Source organism: Bactrocera tryoni, chromosome 4, assembly GCF_016617805.1.
Source record: "Bactrocera tryoni isolate S06 chromosome 4, CSIRO_BtryS06_freeze2, whole genome shotgun sequence".
Classification (NCBI taxonomy): Eukaryota; Metazoa; Arthropoda; class Insecta; order Diptera; family Tephritidae; genus Bactrocera; species Bactrocera tryoni.
Window position 1 is genome coordinate 47,552,845 of NC_052502.1, and position 20,588 is coordinate 47,573,432.

A 20,588-nucleotide genomic window follows, 5' to 3' on the forward strand; every position below is an offset into this window, starting at 1 on the left:
TTTATAATTTTCCACAACTACCAACTACCGTTAGAAATAAGTAGACCTGCAACTAATTGCACCTTACATTACCCCCTAGAATTGCAACATTCAACACTTTGTTTTTTTATGATAGCTTTACAGTATTTCTACAATGTTTCATGACATTTGCCAAGAAGTTGATAGTTTTTCTATGTTTTTTTTTTACTTAATGCTTAAAATAGTATAGTTTTTGAGTAGAGCAATTTAAATAGGTATTTTTTGTATTGTATGCTGTTCGTTTTGTACATTCAAAAGATTTGTCTTTGTTTATGCTTCATTTGTTTAAATAAAAAAAGAATTAATTAAAGTGGCAATTGATAGAATGTTTGTAACCGGCCCGCTGGCATATGCTTGGTAACGGGCATGTGCTAAATACTCCCTTATTTACCTTAAAACTGCATACATATGTACATATATATGTACTTTTGTAGAGTGGTTACTTGAGTGCATGATACGAGTACGGTTTTGGATTATTTTATGTTGTTTCTAGGATATGCCAAGTGTTTTGCCAACGATATATACGTACATGTACGCAGTAGTTGCTCCAACAACGCCATCTTCACCGTCAATTCATCCGGCAAATGCCGCTCCTAGTCTATGCTTATGGGACTCTTATGTCGCTATTGAGCGAAGATGGTGCTTCATCGGGACTGGGTGAATCGTCGCCGTGTGGACGTATGCGAACTACGGCACGCCTAGTATCCTCATCACGCTGTGGCATATACAGACCTGATGGGCCAGAATAGCATGTGGTATTGTTGCCGGATAGGCGCAACTTTTCCGTTTCACCATTTGTGCTTTCAGTAAACAGTTGACCTAGATTGAGTTGCGGTATATCATAGAAGATCGTCAGCACAAACATCATTGCAATGAGACCTATGGAGTGTGTGAAATTTATAATACATATAGTACATATATGTGAGCAAGTAAATTTGTATTTATATAATATAATTGTTTACGCACCACAAATCAAATAACCGCTTATGAATATTTTGTACATGGAACGATTGCCAATGGTCACACCCTCGCCAGGTATATAATCACCCAACCCAATAGTTGTCAATGAGATGAAACAATAGTAGAAAGCGTCCAAAGCACCCCAGGCGGGTTCAATATAAGCAAAAACTGCGGTTGGTATGCCAAAGAATAAGACGATAACAAGCGTAGCTGGAATAAGAAAATCGACACTCAATTGCAGGTCTGCCCGGCAAATTAAAATATTACACTCCACCGCCAGCCCCACTTACCCACAATGCTTAGATGCAAAAGTCGTATATTGAAGGGCTGATAGAGATGACCCAATTTCGAATTCAAAGTGCCCAACAACCAGCTGGCCGGGACCAACAGCCGCTCCACCATCGCACTCAATAGCACCAACGTGAGTGGTATACCAATGGCCGCATAAATTATGCAGAATATTTTCCCCGTTTGGCTAAGTGGCGTTACATGGCCGTATCCTGCGCACAGGTAAAATATTTTGAATATAACAACAAGTACATTATAATAAACACAACATACATATACAATAAGTGCATTTTATGCACACATAAATAATTTATACAAGTACAAAGGTGTGTGTGTAGTAGACAAGTGTATTGCCGCTTACCGATTGTTGTTATCACGGTGCTTGAGAAGAAGAATGCCTGACCAAAGCTCCAGTTCATTTCATTTGTTGCATTGCGTAACGGTGATATGCCTCGATCGTTGGCTGTTATCACGGCTTTGAGAAACTCCTCGAGGTCTTCATCTACGTACAAGCAATAAATATGAAATGATTTAATCAATATTCCTTATATTAATTGAAAATATAAAATTTCATTCGAAATAGCATTAATCGAGGCATTTAATACAGGGTGGTTAATGGTACAACGTATCTTTATAGAGGCTAATCGAGAAAACATTACATTACAGTATACTGGCAATTCTTCAGGATGTTCGTTTTCTGGTAGATTGTTGGATTGTAGTGTCTATGTGAATATAATCAGACCCGGCTACATTATATCTCCAGTTATCTTAGCCAAAATGTACTCGTATGCTTGAACTATTATATGCATTAGAAAAAAACTTAAGCTCTGCACTGCGAGCTATGGTCTATTGTGCCCTTATATGCATCACAGAGCAAATAGTTGCCATTTAAATAATTGTGGTGCAGTGGTGGAAGAGTCTGTTGCAAATTCATCGCTGATGATTCAAGATGGAATATTTAAACTTTTTTATATTTAGTAACTAATTTTCAGATACAACAACAGCTTTAATGATATTGCTGTCGAATTTGGTCATCTACATATATGTAAAACAAGATAAAAGGTTAACTTTGCACCGAATCTATAATACCCTTCACAATTACAAAAGATTCCTTACAACAATTTGATCGGTGTTTAGTGATCACCGCAAAGCTAATATGGCTGTGTAAGCTGACGTTGAACAACAGCAAAAGCTCCGCCGGGATCGGGAAAGACCTCTCCGAGTCATTCGATTCCAAACGAGGTTTCAGAAAAGAGAGTCTCCTCGTATGACTTCATTCATTTATTGCTGGACTGGGTGTGAACGAGGGCAAGAGGAAGTCATCGCATTCGTGACTTGGCTCACTCATGTCCTTTGACAGTCATAACTTTGAAGTCGTAAATATTTTCGTCTATCTTAGAACCAGCAACAATACCAACAATAACATCAGCCTTGAAACGCAACGCAGAATCACTCTTGCCGACAGATAAAAAGTAAAGTCCTCGACGAGCAAACCCCCAATTCTATAAGTCCCTCATTATTTCGGTCCTGCTGGTGCGGAGCCATCTGATCAGTCGGCCCTAGGGATGATCGAAAGAAAGGATTTGTGGAATATTTATAGACCTTTGCGCATTAGAAGAAGATTTTCCACTTAATACCCGCCAGTGGAAGCAGAGGAAGATCAGGTGAAGAAAAACCTGAATGCACTTGGTATCTCGAATTGCCGCCATGTAGCAAAAAGTAGAAACGAATGTTGTTAACTCGGCTATAGCCGCGTACGCCAGCAAAGAAGAATGAGATACACTACAGTGACTCGGGCTGAAAACTTTCTTCGGTGATTGCAGCAACGACTTAGACAATAATCAGTTTGTATTCCAGCAATAGTGATCCGATCTCAGCCATTTCTTCTGAAACTGTCCACGATCGCTCAGTTTGTATGGTAGCTATATGCTATAATGATCTGATATGGGCAGTTCCGATAAATGAACAGCTTCTTGATGAGAAATGCTACAAAAGTAGACCGATAGGGACAGCAAACGACTTCATATTTTTGCCCGCTTTTTTGAGATTTCTATTCACTACGCTTTGCTATTTCATCATGAAAAAATATCGAATCCAACAACGAGTCGAAATTATTAAAATTTACTACGAAATTCGGAGTCAGTGACCTCAGCTTTAAGAGCGTTACGTCCAATTTATGGTCGTCATAATCGTCTTGTCAGATCAACAATTCAGCTTCGAATGGAAAAATTCGAATCCACAGGCACAGTACAAAATGTTCCCGTGCCAGTGAGACAAAGAAGTGCCCCTAGTGTAGAGAATATTGTTGCCGCTAGCGCATCAATTGAGAAAGACCCAAATCTTGTCTCTCACACGCCGTTCTCAAGCGTTGGGCTGCTGTGACGTCGTTGTGGCGAATTTCGCGAAAAGATCTTTGCCTACATCCTGACAAGATCAAATTGATGCAAGAACTAAAGCCGCTTGACCACCAGAATCGTCGTATATTCGTGAATTGAGTTCAGTAACAACTTGAAAAGGATCCGGATTTTCATCGAAAAATCATCTTCAGCGATGAGGCTCATTTCTGGGTGAATGGCTTAGTCAATAAGCAAAATATGCGTTATTGGTCAGGCAGAAATCCACAAGTACTGTGAGTCACCATTGCAGTAATGATCAAAACCGGCACGCTACTTTGAAAGGGTATCGTTACCGCTCAATAATAACCGGCCGGGCTGTTGGCCCGAATTGTATGATATGTACTTGGACAATATGTGGTTCCAACAGGACGGCGCCACTAGCCACACAGCGAATGTCACAATCAATTTATATCACAATCGATTTATGGAAAACCTAGTTTGGTGAACGTGCTATTTGACTCCGTCAGACTATTTCCTGTGGGGCTGCGTCAAGTCTGTGGTCTATGCCAACAAGCCAGCGACGATTGATGAACTTCAAACGAATGTCGAACGTGAAATTCCAGCAGTATCGGGCGATTTATGCTTGAAAACCGTCGCAAATTCGGTTCAGCGTCTGGACTTCTGCAAGCGTGCCCGTGGTGACCATGCAAAAGAAACTGAGTTCTATATATAATGGGATCGTACATATGTATTTTTACAGAAATAAATAATATAATTGATATCCCAAACCGTTTTTGTTTTTTTACTTTTATAGCGCTCTATTTAAAACCCCGTTATACTACTCCATTCCATCTCCTTCAAAGTAATCTCCACCCGCTGAAATTCATTTATGCCAACGATTTTTCCAGTATCATAGCATTTGGAAAAATCCTCCGTCGTGATGACCATCAGAGCCGACTTCGATTCAGCTTTTATATCCTAAATTGAGTCAAAACGATGTCCTCGGAGTAGTCATATGAATTTGCTAAATAGCCAGAAGTTACAGGTTGGTAAATCAGGCGAATACCGTGGTTGCGGCACAATATTAGTTGAAAATGTTGTAAAATGATCACGAATAACCAATGCAGTATGAGATGGTGCATTATCGCACTTCTTTGTTCAATAAATTCAGACATAGTAAAAATCGAAGTATTCACTTTTAGAGCCTCACAAAACGACGCGTATCTCAAATACTAATGAATATTTTGACGTGAAATTTAGCGTAGATATCACTAACAGTACTATCAACTTACAGAACAAAAATTTACCGATTCGTCGTGTTGTGCGTGAGCCAAAGAAGACTTCTAAGTTGGTACTATCAATTTTCGACTGGGTGAACAATATAAAAATGGATTGAGTATTTATGTAATGTCTTTCCTTCAAATTTATTTTAACTGTTAACGTAGCAACGCGCAGTATGTGGATTGTTACTTTTATATCCTACATTAATTCTATACAGCCCGCAACTTTATCGATCTGAAAGATATAATATTAGCTCCAAGATATGAGCTCAATCGGAAATTAGTATTTTGAAAATTACTCAAAGGCAGCTATATTGATATTGACGGCGAAATAACCTCATGAGTTTAATTATTTTTAACTTTTATGCTATATATATTATTTAGTTTTATTGACAAGCAATGAACTACTATCGCTACTATTTTTCGTTTTGTTTTTCTGGTGTTAAATCAAACATTCTCTACAGGGAATGTACACTTGGAAAATTCTTGTAACTAAGCAGTGAAAAGTTCACCTCTTTAACCACATACATCTACATACATACTTGTCATCTTTTGGGAGTTGAGTTTCCCCAAATACTAGGAATACGTAAAAGACAAATAATTTCGCATAAATAAAATTTACCCAATATTTGTGGATACTTCAGCAGGAATTCGGTGCGTTGTTGACGCACAGTGCTACGCAATGACTCCTCCATCGGCGTTTCGGCAATTTGAAAGCAAACACTACCGATTGCTAAGTACACACAATAAAAGAGTGCGAAGCAAAGTAAACGCAAATTTTCCTTGCGCATATAGGAGTTGCCGCACTTTTTGGCGGCACCACTACCATACATACTAGCAGCATAGAACTCATGGTTCAGGTTGGCATAACTTTGCGTACGTGAGGGACCGGGCAACAACACGATGGAGCCAAGGCTAATGCCATTATTGAGACTGAGCGTAGATTGATTGTGTGAAGCGTGCGACGTTGATTGCTGTTGGGACAGGCTGCTTAAAGGTGCTGCCGGCGTGTTGGAATTTTTCGGTGGTGTTACATTTAATGCCGTATCTGAGATTGAGAAAATACGATTAGTTTGCTGCTTTTGTTGACCCAACTGGGTTGGCGTCGCTGCCCATGCTGTTTGACCCTCGGCGCGCACAAGGACGTTCGGCAGATATTCCTCTAATGATTGATTGCACTTGTCCAGATCCTCGTAGCCATTGCGGCGGCGAAATGTTGTCGTCGGCAACATCACACATTCATGTGCACAAGGTACTAAAGCGGGGAAAACACGTGCCACGCCAATATAAACAGTACTTAAACGATTTAACACTTTATTGACGCGCTCGTTTTTCTACGCTACCTTCGCTCATAAGCGTATTTGCAGAAGTGCTGTGAAGTGTGCTCGTTCGTCTAAGTAAGTGAGTTTAGTTAGTTACACATTACTTGACAGCAGCGGGTGCGATTTATGCGTTACCGTTGCGCAAAATCACATCAATGTCACTTCATTCAAAAATTCGATTTACACACGTACGCGCAGTTTTCATGAAAAATGATTTGCATTGTTAGAAAACGCCAGACGCCCTATATATATGTTTGTCTGTATGTTTACCACTTTTAAATCGTAATTCTTAACTTGCGATCTGCTTGTTAATCAAGCGCAGCAGTCGTTCACTCATCAACTGAATTCTTAAATCTGAGATTTGAAACACGAGCTGATTACTTTAATTGCAAATGCATTCATACATATATATATATATACGTACATGCATATATACAAAATTTTGCTGCGGTAGCACTTTGTCGCTTGATTTATATGCTCAGAAGCAGCACATGCATCTATACATATGTATGTATGTAAGTATGTACATGTCAAGATATTCAAATGGCTGTACTTGTCGACTTATCTATGAGATGAGTGAATATGTCTTAATTGCCGTTGGAATCATATCAATTTACTCTTCTTTAGATAACATAAATTTCAACTCATAAGCATTTCATATTAATAACACTTAGTTTAAAAAAGTAACGGGTGATGCAAGTAGAGTTTTTTTTTCAAAAGACTTTTTTTGACTGATCATGTGATCGCGTGAGTCGTGTCAAGCTGTCATGTTATTTTTGTTCAGTATTGTTTGGCATTTCATCATGGAAAGACTTAGGCCTGAACAACGTTTACAACTTTGTTACGAAAATTCGCGTTCAGTAAGGAACTTCGCTCAACTTATGGTCAGTATAGTCGGCCTACTGAGCATCTTATTCGCAACACCATGGTGTTGCATCAGCCATCTTGGGACCCTGTATTTATTATTAGATATTATTCGACGTCCAGCACGTAGTGAAGAAAATAAAGCAGCCTTAGCTGAGAGTGTACATGTAGACCGCGGAAAGTCGATTCGGCTCATTTCGCAGCAACTCGGCTCGATGTATGTAACGACTTGGCCCATTTTAGGTTGAGATCTTTAATTTAAAGCGCACAAACTACAGCTTGTACAAGAACTGAAGCCGTTCGACCTTCCCAAGCGACATCGATCTTCCAAGAAGATCCGACGTTTTCGAGGCAAATTTTGTTCAGCGATGAGGCCTATTTTTGGCTTAATGGTTATGTAAACAAGCAAAATTGTTGCATCTGTGGTGAAAAGCAAAGAGAGCTCCAGAAAAAATAACGGTTTGGTATGGTTTGTGGGCCGGTAGAATCATCTTTCCATATTTCTTCAAAAATGATGACGGTGAGAACGTAATCGTCAATAGCGACCGCCATTCTGCCGCTACAACAACCACAAGCATTATTTGATGACTGAAATTGAAGCTCGTGATCTCAGCGAAATTTGGTTTCAAGAGAAGACGGGGCCATTTCCCATCAATTAGTGGATTTATTGAGGGAACTCTTCGGTGAGCAAATAATTTAACGTTTGGCCGGTGGATTGGCCACCAAGATCGCGTGATATCACACCCTTAGACTTTCGGAAAATGCTAATTTTACTTGGCATAGAACAATATTGAGGTGTTTAACATTACTCACTATTTTCGGTAGCTTAGATGAAGGAAGTAAGCTAATATCAACTTCTTGTTTTATAAACTTCTTATCCATCATAAATTTGACATAACTTTCAACTGATAATAACCGCAATTGTAAGAGTATTTGACAATGCGCAACTGAAGAGGGGCTTCCTCCTATGGCAAAAATATTTATCATAACACAATCTGATCGACTTTGACTCTTTGGTTCATTTAAACTGCGCGCGCAAAGCAACGTTCATGACGAAAAAGAAAAGTTTATCTTGGGATTTTTTCCATGGTAAAAATATTGAAAAACGAGTTTGCTTGAAATTTTGTGTTTCCAATGGAATCACTACTACGAAATCGTTGAAATGTGTTTGGGTGCCACAAAATATTTAGTGACGGTCATGAAGTCGTCGCAAACTTCTCCATACAAGTCGTCCATCCATCTCTGTTAATGACGATACAATCAAAAAAGTTGGAGACTCAGCGCGTGAAAATTGTCAGGTTGTCGTCAGAGATAAAGCACGTTTTGGGTATGCAGCGTGTCAATACTAAACTCGTACCAGGCCTTATATTTTGCAAAAATGTCGCATAAACGATAATTGAGAACGTAGCTGAGGATTCCACTTTCATGAAACGCATTATGACTAGTGACAAGAGCTTCATTAGCTCAAAAGAAGCCTATTTTGAGGATGTCAATAAAGATTTGTAGGACAAGTTTTGTTTTTAGATAAATTTAATCAGATCGTACATCAGACATTAAAAAGAAGCCAAAGTTTTAAGTAAAGCAAAGGTGAGCCCTTTTTCTGTCAAGGTTATAATGGCATAATGAACCTCTATTTTCAGTGAGTGGGGACATATTTTTTTCCCATAGTAATTGTATTACTAACACTCAAGTAACTCACGGACCGGAGATTCTTAAAGTTAGTTATTTATTTAGACCTTATACAAATTTGATAAATTAGTTATTATTTGTTCTACAAGTTTTCCTGTATTAGAAATGTTATAAAGTAACTAAAGAAAGGGAGTGATTGTAGAGCAGTCGGTAAAGTGGCGAACTCCTCTCTACCTTTGCTTTATCGATTTTGAGAAAGCGTTCGACACTCTCAAGCATGATGCGATTTGGAGAGCCCCATCATGCAAAGGAGTTCCGGAAAAATTAATTAAACTAATAAAACAGCTGTACTCAGGAGTTAGTTGTCGAGTTAGGTGTGGAAATATTTTAAGTAGCGGCATCCAAGTCAGGACTGGTGTTAGGCAGGGGAGCGTGCTATCTCCCCTTTTATTCAATTTGGTATTGGATTTGGTGATGCGTCACGCGTGTGCGACTAACAGAGGAATATCTTGGGGTTTGCCTTGAAGATTTGGACTATGGGGATGATATCTGCCTGTTGTCCCATAAATATTGGCACATCTCCTCGAAACTTGAAGCTGTTAGTGATCTCGCCGCACAAACAAATTAATACAGCGAAGACAAAATTCATGTGCATTAACACAACCGAAACGCCAAAACTACAGATCGCTGGAACATGTCTCGAAGAAGTCGACGAGTTTTGCTATTTAGGTAGCATCATAACTAAAAATGGTGGATCAGCAGCCGATATACGAAATTGTATATCCAAAGGTCGCGCTGCCTTCGGAATGTTGGATAAAGTCTGGAGATCAACACATATATCCATACACGAAGCTAAGAATTTTCGATTCAAGTGAAATCCGTTGTATTATATGGCTTCGAGACGTGGAATATTGCAGCAAATGTTTTACAGTCGTTGCAATCCTTTTTTAACCGATGTCTTCGAAAAATTATGCGCATATTCTGGCCTAACGTTATTAGCAATGCTAGCCTCTGGACTGTAACCAAACAGCTACCGATCCATTTCGAAATTCGACGTCGTAAATGGAAATGGATCTGCCACACTCTGCAAAAGCCTCACGATGAGGTTAGCAGAACAGCGCTAGATTGGAATCCGCAAGGAAGCCGACGACGTGGGAGACCAGCCAACACCTGGAGACGGGAAGTCGAAGCAGAAGCACAGAGAAGTGGCTATTCTTGGAGAGAAATTAAATTCATAGCTTTAAATAAAATTAATTATAATTTGTTTATTGAGGCTCTATGTTCCATCTAGGAACTACGCGAAAATTATATATATATGTATATATAGAACCAACATAACTGACTAGGTGTGAATATTTGACGCCTAAGCCTACACCAGAACACCTCAAGTTGTGAAAATGAGCTTAATCAACATAAGCTAACCACGACTTTCATACACATATGTATTTTATAGAAACAAGGAAAAAGTTAACTTCGGCTGCACAATCCGAAAACTTGGTCGGCCTTTTGTTTGCATCCAACGAGCCACGTTGTTTGTTCATGTCGACTAAAGATTACTTAACATAGAAAATATACTTTATGAAGAACTTTAGATTGATTTTGATTGAGCGGTTTGAACGGCAGCTATGATCTGAAATCGGCCTTTCTAACAAATTAGTAGCTTCGATTTGTTAATGTTGTTGTTGCAGCGGCAGAAAATATTCCTAGAAAAGGAGGAGGGGGAAGTTGAGGTATGTTGCTGAGTAATTAACACTCCTTGGCTGGATAGAAATCTGAATGCGTTTTGATAACAAAGATAAAGTCGATTTAGTGGGAACGAAAAAAGTCCTTAAACATAATGGCTTGTGGGTGCGTACGAGTAATATTCGAAGATAAAACACAAAATTCATCTAAGAAGCCCGCAATTTGATAAAATATCAAAGTATTGAATCATCTCTTCCCTTTGATTCATTATATTTGTTAATATGTATGTTTACATTTTTTTAAAATAACACAGTATTTTTCAGTTTGCGCTCAGCTACATTACACAAGAATTATTCTACTTGAGAGCGCATATTTTTGGAAGAATGAAGCGGGCTTTAATAAAGGTGTATTGAGTTTCAAAAGGTTTAAATATGAATTCAAATTTCGTTATAATTTAGAAAACAACACGCTTTCTACAGGGTGGCGCAAAAGTAATCCTCCTATCAGGAGATACTATAAATTTTGCAATTGACCTCTAATGTCAGTTCTGTTTTGACATTTGTGTAGTAAACACATGCGAAATAGACGTTTATAAACAATGGTACGCTACACTGCTCCGGAACGCGGGTTATTGTTGACTATTTATTTGACCAATAATCGGTCGGAGACTTTGGCACAACGTGAATTTCGTCGCAGATTTCCTGGCCAGACAGCGTGCCACGCAAATGGGTATCGGTCGATGGTGTTTACAGCGAATTTTGGTGCAAGATTTGAAGATGTTTCCGTACAAAGTCTAGAAGGTGCATCAGCTGTTAGTTGCGGACCGCCAATTGCGTCTAACATACACTCAAGCCATCCTTAATCACCACCAATAGGAAAATGATTTTTCATCAAAAATAATCATGAGTGATGCGGCCCATTTCCATTCTAGCGGGAACGTAAATAAGAAAAATTTACGCTTCTGGGGCACTGAAAATCCGCGTGTAACCCACGATGAGCCATTATACCCGCTCAAAGACACTGTATGGTGTGCTGTTTTTGCTGGAGGAGTCATGGGACCTTTTTTCTTCGAAGACGTAGCGGTCCAAACGGTTACCGTGAGGGGTGAGCGCTACAGAGCAATGATCAACGAGTTCTTTTTGCCGCAGCTTGATGAATTGGGATTGGAAAACATGTGGTTCCAACAGGACGGTGCAACGGCACACGCTGCACGTACCACAACCGATATGCTGAAGGATGCATTTCCCGGGCGCCTAATCTCCCGTTTTGGCGATTTGCACTGGCCAGCAAGATCGCCTGATTTGACCGCTCCAGACTTCTTTTTGTGGGGCTTTTTGAAGTTGTGGGTTTATGTCAACAAGCCTCAGACTCTTGCAGCTCTTAACGACAATATCCGCCAAGAATGCGAGTACCTATCGCCGGATCTTCTGGCCAAAGTGATAGAAAATGCCATAAAAAAGGCTCAAATGACAATCAACTGTGGCGACGGCAATTTACATGACTCGACTTGAGGTAAAAAAATCAGAATCAAGTTTTTCATTTTTTTAAAAAATTACAGTCAAAAAACATCGGAAGGTCATTTTTGTATAATATCTCAACGCGAGTGTTAAAACTGCTTCATAGATAATTGGACCCTCTCGATTTTTTATGAACTACCTTCGTTTTTTTTTTCATACAACATGTTTAGTTGTGACATCGACTATAAGTCACAAGCTATTAGTAGGTAGCTGTATTAAAATGCGATCGAACGTTGGAAAACCAAGTTAAACAACTTCCCCTCTTGATAGGTAATTAGAAACAGATCTCTCTCTTCCAGCGATCAAAAGTCACATGGTACTTAATAACAGTCTAACTTTATCTTTCTGAATTGAATATTGATCAAAATGACAAAAGCATATCAAGCTTAGCGTCCATATAGTAAAACAATGAACAGTCGAATTAAAGCACATTAAATTTTTAAATGTAAGAATTTACCTCCGAGATGTTTAAGTTATAGTAAAACTCTCACTTACCATTTAAGCAAGCATTATTTTGTAGAAACTGATTTCGTAGACTTTGCACACGCTTCGAAATGGTGTCGATCTTTGGTGCTTCTATCGCTGAAAACATCGCCGCTCCCAGGACTAAAAATAAAATATATCCGCCACATAGCAGGAGAAATCTGCACTTGCCATTTTTGTTGTTGTTTGTGGAATTCGCACCGGATTTGGCGCTGACAGGAAAGGCGCCTAAAAGCATGCTGTGGAAAATATAAAATATTAATTTAGGTTGAAATATAAAATATACTATAGTATGTATTAGGAAAAAATAGATCAATCTCCACAGCAGTGCAATATCTGCAATTTTTACAGTAGTAGTGTATATAAAATTGTTAAATAGTACTGCATACCATACGCAGTGACGTTTTCTGACACTTCAAATATCACTCGCACAAAATACATATGTAAATATATATATCATGTCAAACTAATGGCATTTGTTTCTAAAATTAACTAACGACGGTGATATGTCATGCATGTACGTAGACTCATAAAAATAGAACTGTTATGAAATGAAAGGTTTTCCAACTAATGACCACATATAAAATATATACAAACATACTGTATTCACACCATTTCTCTCTTCCATCATCTGAATAGAAAGTGTAATTAATAGATTGATAAATATCATATACAGACATCATTTCTAAAAATAGCGTGACTTTGATTACAATTTTTTTCTACCGGAGCGAAACTTTTTACATCGGATATTGCGGATAAGTTCATTTGAAATTGATATTTAATAACACATATGCATTTTGAACATATGAGTTGAGAGGACCAGAATAGATACACGATAGAGATATTAGAATATATTCCAAATTTCGAGCATTTTATGAAAATTTATTTAAGTAAAAACAAAAATACTATTAAGTAAAATATTGCGTAATAAAAATTGTTGTGCTCATATTCATTAAATAAAAAAATATTCAAAGGAATGAAGTTACAGTAACTAGAGGTTCTAACAGAGGACGCACCAGGCAGGAGAAACTACGAACGAATTCTAATATATGTACATAAGCTTCTCTTAAAGTGCATAAGAAGTTCTGAAGTGTCTGAAAACTTTAAGTCTCTATTGACTCGATGATATCAAGGGCACTACATACATACATAAAAGTAAGGTTAGACTAAGTCTAGTCGCCATCAGAGTTATATGAGACAATTATATACATACATTTACATATATTATGACAAAAAAGTGCCCGGAAATTGTAATTAAAACGCAAAATATTTAATTATTCATTAATAATTTTTTCAAAGGATTTTTTCAGTCCTCGAAACACTTTTCCTAAGTACTTTTTGGGATGGCCTTCAGTTCCTTTAGCGAATTTTGTTTTATCTCTTCGATCTACTAAAAACGGTTTCCATTCCGAAGATTGTTGACTTGTTTGCATGTCAACTCATAAACCCATGACGCACCGGCAGTTATAATGCTGTCCATGAATATGGGTTCGGAATTCGCACGATCAAGCTTGTCCAAAGAGACCTGTTTACGGTACACTTTTTGAAAAAAATTCAGCTCTATCGGGACGAGTCGAGCAAAAACGCGTTTCATACCCAAAATATCCATCAAAGTTATTCGAACTCGCGAAAGATATAGAGTTCTGTTGCCATCTCTCTAACACTTGTCTGACGATTTCAAGCATCATATCCTTTACTTTTTAATATTTTCATTAGCTGAAGAGCTTGAAGATCGTCCAGAACGAGGCATGTCTTCAATCGATCTCTTGACCGTCGTTGAAGGCTTTGTACCTCTCTTAAGCTTATTTTTTTGAATCACTGTAAGATATTATTAGACGTAATAATAACAATAGCAACAACATTAGACTGACATACTACTATGGGCAAAAAAAATAAGACTTCGTTCATAATTTAAAATTCTTAATTTACTCATCAAAATCTATGTCGTCCCTTCAAAATAATACCCCTTGGCCGCAATACACTTGTGACAGCATTTTTTCCAATCCTCGAAACTATTGTTATAGTCAATTTCCGTAATAGCCTTCAATGCGCGTAGAAATTCACGTTTAATGCCTTTAATCGACTCTTTACGAATAACTTCGCGCGAACGACGCATAACACTCAATTAGTATTCCTTGTTGACAGTTTGGCTGGTCGGAAGCAGTTCGGCGTGCACCACAGCTTGATAATTGAAGAAAGCTTTCAACATAACCATGATTTTGACTTGTTTTGACGAGGTTTTTTCGGCTTCGGCACACCTCTCTCTGTTTCCGTGTCGTAAGCATAGATCCAAGACTCATCGCGAGTTATAATACGTTTCATGACAACTTGATGGTTGAAAGCATTGTTTCACAGATGTTAACGCGACGCTGTTTTTCAGAAAAATGTAATGATTTTGGAACCAATCGTGCTTTCACTTTTCTTAGACCCCATTGATCTTTCAAAATGGTTTTCACCGAAGGTCTTTTTCAACATTCTGAACATTGCGGCACCAGAAATTTGTTTCCGCGCACAATTTGATTTAAATACTCTTACTCACAATAGTATCTATTTGCTTGGGACTGTTCTCCAAGAAGTTGGCTAATTTTAGTTGCAAACACATCCCACGTTATAAAAAATATATAGTGTATATTATATAAAAGTAATAATGTTTTAAATATACATATATTTGTATTAACTAAAGTGCTTATTTATATGCATTTGTATAGAAAAAGGTATGCATAAGTACACAAACTTCTACCTACAGGCGATAACTATTTAAGTATTCGCGTGGGTCCATGTAAATACAGGCTAATGGTAAACATATCAAAATACACTTGTGTACAAATATTTATACACACTTTTATTGGCATTTAGAAATGCATCCTACTGCGTTTGACTTTACTGAGTACATTACTGCAGTGTGTGCTAGCAATTGGCTTATGCCACACAATTCGCGCATAAAAGTATGTATGTATGTACTTAGACGTATATATAAGTATATATGCATATGTATATGTTTATGTGTATGCAAGAAATTGCACCAATTGTATGCATTCACGCAAATGCACGCACACAGCCCGCGGCGTTGTTCGCCTCACTTGCTATTTCTTTTTCTTCCTCAATGGACTTTAAAAACAACGCCCGCATGGAACTTGCTTCGCAGGGGATGGAAATGGATAGTGACGTCAAATATGCCAGTTGCACTAAGTATGCACTCTCACCCACACACATACCTTGGTATATAAGTATAAATGTACGTGCGTACGCTTCATTTATATACACTCTTATATAGATGTATGTATGTATGTAATATTAGCGCCAACTTTATCGTTGACACGCATAACTGCAGGCTGCACGCTCGATAGTGTGCTCTTAAATTTTTCGCAAAGTGCCAATGATAAAAAACAGAGGTTGACATGTGTGCAAGTTTATTATTTTCAAGTGTTTTAGAATTTTATGCGAAATCATAAAGATTAACAACACTACGTCGACGAAACTGAAAGTGTGGCAAACAAAACTTACCTTGTTTTTCTTAATTCTTGAAAAAAAAATCTGTTTTGAAGTCATAACATTGTGAACTCTTTCTAATCAAATGAAAAAACGGTGTTTTATATACATACATAGATATGCCAAATAATACATTTTATATTGAACGAATAACTATATCCTAAACAGGGTATATTAAGGTTGCCACGAAGTTTATAACACGCGCCGAGTCGATCTATCCGTTTGTCTGTTGGGGAGATATTTTAAGAATTTAATAAATATTTCATACAAGAACTGGATTTTGATCAATAAGTTTGGGCAATAATCTATACCAAATTTCGTGAAAATATCTCGTCATAAAATAAGTTTTCCATTTAAGAACATGATTTTGATTGTTCAGTTTGAATGAAAGCTATATCGGTGTTTCCGACAAACAATCAGCTTCTTGGGAAGCAAATTTTACATCGATATCCCAAAAATTCCAGCAAATAGCGTATCTACAGAGTTGGTATGTTATTGGCATAACCTGGTAAACTAAAGACGACTGATAAATTGGGATCCCTCTATACCTTTAATTATTAACAAAAAGTTTCAAGACCGGAGCATATTCTTGTAGAACCCCAAAAGGTGATCTATGACTGATTTCGAATAGGAATTTGCCGTCTGAAGAACAACAAATCGGCGGGGTTAATGGATTGCCGGCCGGGCTATTCAAATACGGCGGCGAAGAACTAATAAGGAGCATGCATCAGCTTCTTTGTAGAATATGGTGGGATGAAAGCATGCCGGACAATTGGAATATTCACCACGCACCAAATCTTGGAAAAGTCCCATGAAAAGAGTACCGACACTCACCACCTGATCATTGATTTCAAAGATACTTTTGCCAGCACGAAAAAGAGCTGCCAATATGCCGCTATGTCTGAATTTGGTATCCCCGCAAAACTAATAACACTGACGTTGAGCAATATCAAAAGCTCTATCAGGATCGGGAAGGACCTCTCTCGAACCGTTCGATACCAAACGAGCTTTCAGACAAGGCGAATTTCCATCGTGCGACTTCCTTATTCTACTCCTGGAGGAAGTAATTCGAGCTGTCGATCTAAATAGAGAAGTTACAATGGTCTATAAGAGTGTATAGCTGCTGGCGTGCGCCGATGATATTGATATCATTGACCGTAACAACCGCGTCTTCAGAACTAACGGCCTTTCTCCAGAATGGATAAGGAAGCGAAACAAATGGCTCTGGTTGTGAATGTGGACAAGATGAAATATCTCTTGTCATCAAGCAAACATTCGTCGCATTCTCGACTTAGCTCCCACGTTGACAGTCATAACTTCGAAGTTGTAGCTAATTTCGTCTATCTTGGAACCAGCATTAACACCAACAACAACGGCAGCCTCGAAATCCAAGGCAAAATAACTCTTGCCAACAGGTGCTACTTCGGACTGAGTAAGCAACTGAGAAGTAAAGTCTTCTCTCGACGAACAAAGACCAAACTCTACAAGTTACTCACGCTATTTGATGCAGAGGTATGGATGATGACAACATCTGATGAGTCGACGTTACGAGTTTTCGAGAGAAAGGTTCTGCGAAAGGCTTATGGTCCTTTGCGCGTTGGTCACGACGAATATCGCATTCGATGGAACGATGAGCTGTATGAGATATACGCCGACTTTGATATACGAGTAGTTCAGCGTTTTTAAGAGACAGCGGCTACGCTGGCTAGGTTATGTCGTTCGAATGGATGAGAACACTCCAGCTCTGAGAGTATACGACGTAATACCCGACGGAGAAAGCAGAGGAAGAGAAAGATCTCCACTCCGTTGGAAAGATCAAGTGGAAGTACCTGCTACACTCGAAATCTCCAATTGGCATCAAAGAGCGAAAAGGAAGAATGATTACCGCGCTGTTATAAACGGATTGGAACGGATAAAAACGCTTAAGCGGTGTCTACGTTAATAACGAAAAGGAAGACTGCTACAACAAACGAAACCTGAAGCCCTGACAGCTTACACAATAACTTCTTCGCTCGCTAAGGTTATAGAATTTCCATTCAGGAAATCTTCCCAAGCGGTCCCTATCGGTGGCAGTTCTTTCAGGAAATGCCGGAATTAATTTTGTTTGGTTCGCTTTGTTCATTTAAACCCAATAAATATCATAAGTACAAATTTGAGGAATAAAGAAAGCCAGTCTTACAGTTTTATGCTTCTCTATTGTTCATATGAAAGAACATGTATTCCAAGTTTTATATCATTTCTTATGTACTTATACAAAGTTCATTTACAATACGGCTTTGAACTAGTTAGCGCATAAGTCGTCACGAACAAGGACGCGTGTCAAATATAAGCTGCTGGCAACACGTCAATTTCGCTCACGTCTTATATAAGAGTATGTGGTAGTCAATTATTGTATGACCGCTTAATACTCTATTAATTTATTTTATACTAAAGAAGAATAAGAAAGTATATGTATAAGTATACTTGCAAGAGCAGGGCGGCTTATGCAGCGCTACGTGTGCTAAATTTGCTGTGTGACTGACTGGTTGGCGTACGAGACGTCATTGTTGTTATTACTCATTCAAAACTCGGTTGCACGCACAAGCCATGACCAAATCCTTTAATTATTTATATGTAAATACATCACATACAAACATATATTTATATGAGCGGTAATACAGAGGGTCTATCAAGCGTTTTTTTGTATAAGCTTTTGGCTTGAAATACCAATACCTGCATATTTTTGCTTCTATTATATGTAAGCACTTTGCGCTTTAAGACACAAATTGAAGATTGATGAGCTAATACTTATAGTACCTATGTATGTGATACTCCCTCAGCGCCAAATTATAGTCATCAACTTGACGGTCTCATGAATAATACACTTTCAGCCCATTATCCTTTGCTCCGCTTACTTAAGTGTACGAGTATTCGCGTGGTTCGCCAATTTCCCCACTGGGTACACGACTCATTGGTGTCGTTTGCAATTGTTCGCACGACATTTTTGGCTCATGGATTATTCACGCAACTGGTAACACGTAGGTATGTAACACAATTGACATCTCACCTTGATGCCTACGTGCATACAGTAGCTAACCATGTTATATAGCCAAATTAAATGTAGATAACTCAAATGAAATATCATTATTTCATACAGCGTTTACTACTGTCCACACTACAGTCAGATTGGACTATATTATACTCAAAAGGCACGCCTATTTTGAAACTATAAAACAATTTTTTGTTCAAATATCAAAGCGAAAAAATATCGAAAGCGACCAAAATTTTGAATAAAAATTCAACCAATATTTAATTTTTTTCTTCCAACTATGTATGTATGTATGTATTCTTAAAAGATGTGTGTATAAATATACTCTTAAAATTTCAAAAAGTTTGATTTTCTTAATTCCCGAAAATTGCCGTTTTTTAAACTGAGCCTCTTAAGATTTTGCTTTAACGGTGAAGTGGATCTGTTCTCCAGGGAACGGTGCTAATCCTTACTTATATACTTTTAATCGTCCAAAGGGCAATAAGATTTTACTTTTCTACCGATATAAATTTGCATAACAAATGTGAGCTGCGTTGGCTTGCGCAGTCGACCACATGGTGTGGCAGCAAAAAAACATTATAGCGAATAATTTGGTTTTTATTTCAGCCACATATTATTGTTACTGCAGATATATAAAACATATGTGCCTACACACATATGTATATACGCCAAATAGTTTTCAAGCAACGCGAGTATGAAAGATATAAATGTTGCGCACTTTAGTTACGTATACGCCCCAACAATCATTTTATTATACACAATAATAGTACTATGTCTGTGTGCTACAAAAGGGTTCAATCCATCCAATACTTCCTTTAGCCCACTTAAGGTTTTCGAACTTCCGAGTGACTTATGCGGTACATATGTGGTTATCTTAGTAAAATTGAAAAGCATGTTTTTCTCATAACGGTGCATATTTGTGCTTAGAATGAATAAATCGGACTAAAACTCGCCCTAGACCCCTTATAACTAACAGGACTTAACTAACAGGACTTAACCTGTACCTTAAGATACTTCCTGGCTTTAAGGGGGTTTTCTAGTCTAGAATTTTGAAAAAATCGATTTTTGCATATTCTTAAAGACTGGACCTTTAAGAATATATTCCCCAAAGGAATTTTTAAAATTCCTATTATTTACAGACTTATAGCTATTTTAGTGACGCAGCGTGCAAACCGGCTCTATGTAAGTATAGACTGCCTGCAGTTAGACTCAAATCTTTAATCGCGTTTTTCTCGAAACTACTATTTTCAACATTTCTGACATGATTTCTCAAGTTCTAATGAACTGATTTACTTGAAATTTGGTGTGGACCTTCTTTATATATCTCTCTATGGTTGGAGGATTATTAAAAAATTTTGATTTTTACTATTTTTAAAAAATTTTGATCTTTGCCAAAAAACGGGCAAAAAATTCAAATAGTCGCCATTTACTGAAATTTTTTTTTTTTTTATTTATCCTAGTTCAGACTATAGCGGCATTTGTACTGATTAAAAATTTTTATTTTTTTTCAGATCACCTAAAGTGTTGTAATCGTGTCAGGAAGGGCGCACCCTCATTTTTAACCCCCGCCACGCCGCAAATAATCAATTATCACAAATTTTTTTTTTATTTTTTTTGTATTCTTAAAATATCAACAAATATCGGATAAAAAATTGGATAGTAAAAATGTTTTTTTTTTTATTGGACTTTAA

General features: G+C 37.8%; 1 protein-coding gene across 1 annotated transcript; it reads right to left on the reverse strand.

The window, feature by feature from the left end:
- Positions 1 to 6,516, reverse strand: LOC120774230 (potassium channel subfamily K member 1-like). Its single transcript, XM_040103689.1, has 5 exons — positions 5,505 to 6,516; positions 1,628 to 1,768; positions 1,269 to 1,478; positions 985 to 1,188; positions 1 to 897 (listed from the first exon to the last, which is right to left on the reverse strand). Exons 1-5 carry the CDS (start codon positions 6,112 to 6,114, stop codon positions 623 to 625), a joined length of 1,440 nt encoding a protein of 479 aa, XP_039959623.1. The 5' UTR covers positions 6,115 to 6,516; the 3' UTR covers positions 1 to 622.
- Positions 6,517 to 20,588: the final 14,072 nt, after the last annotated feature.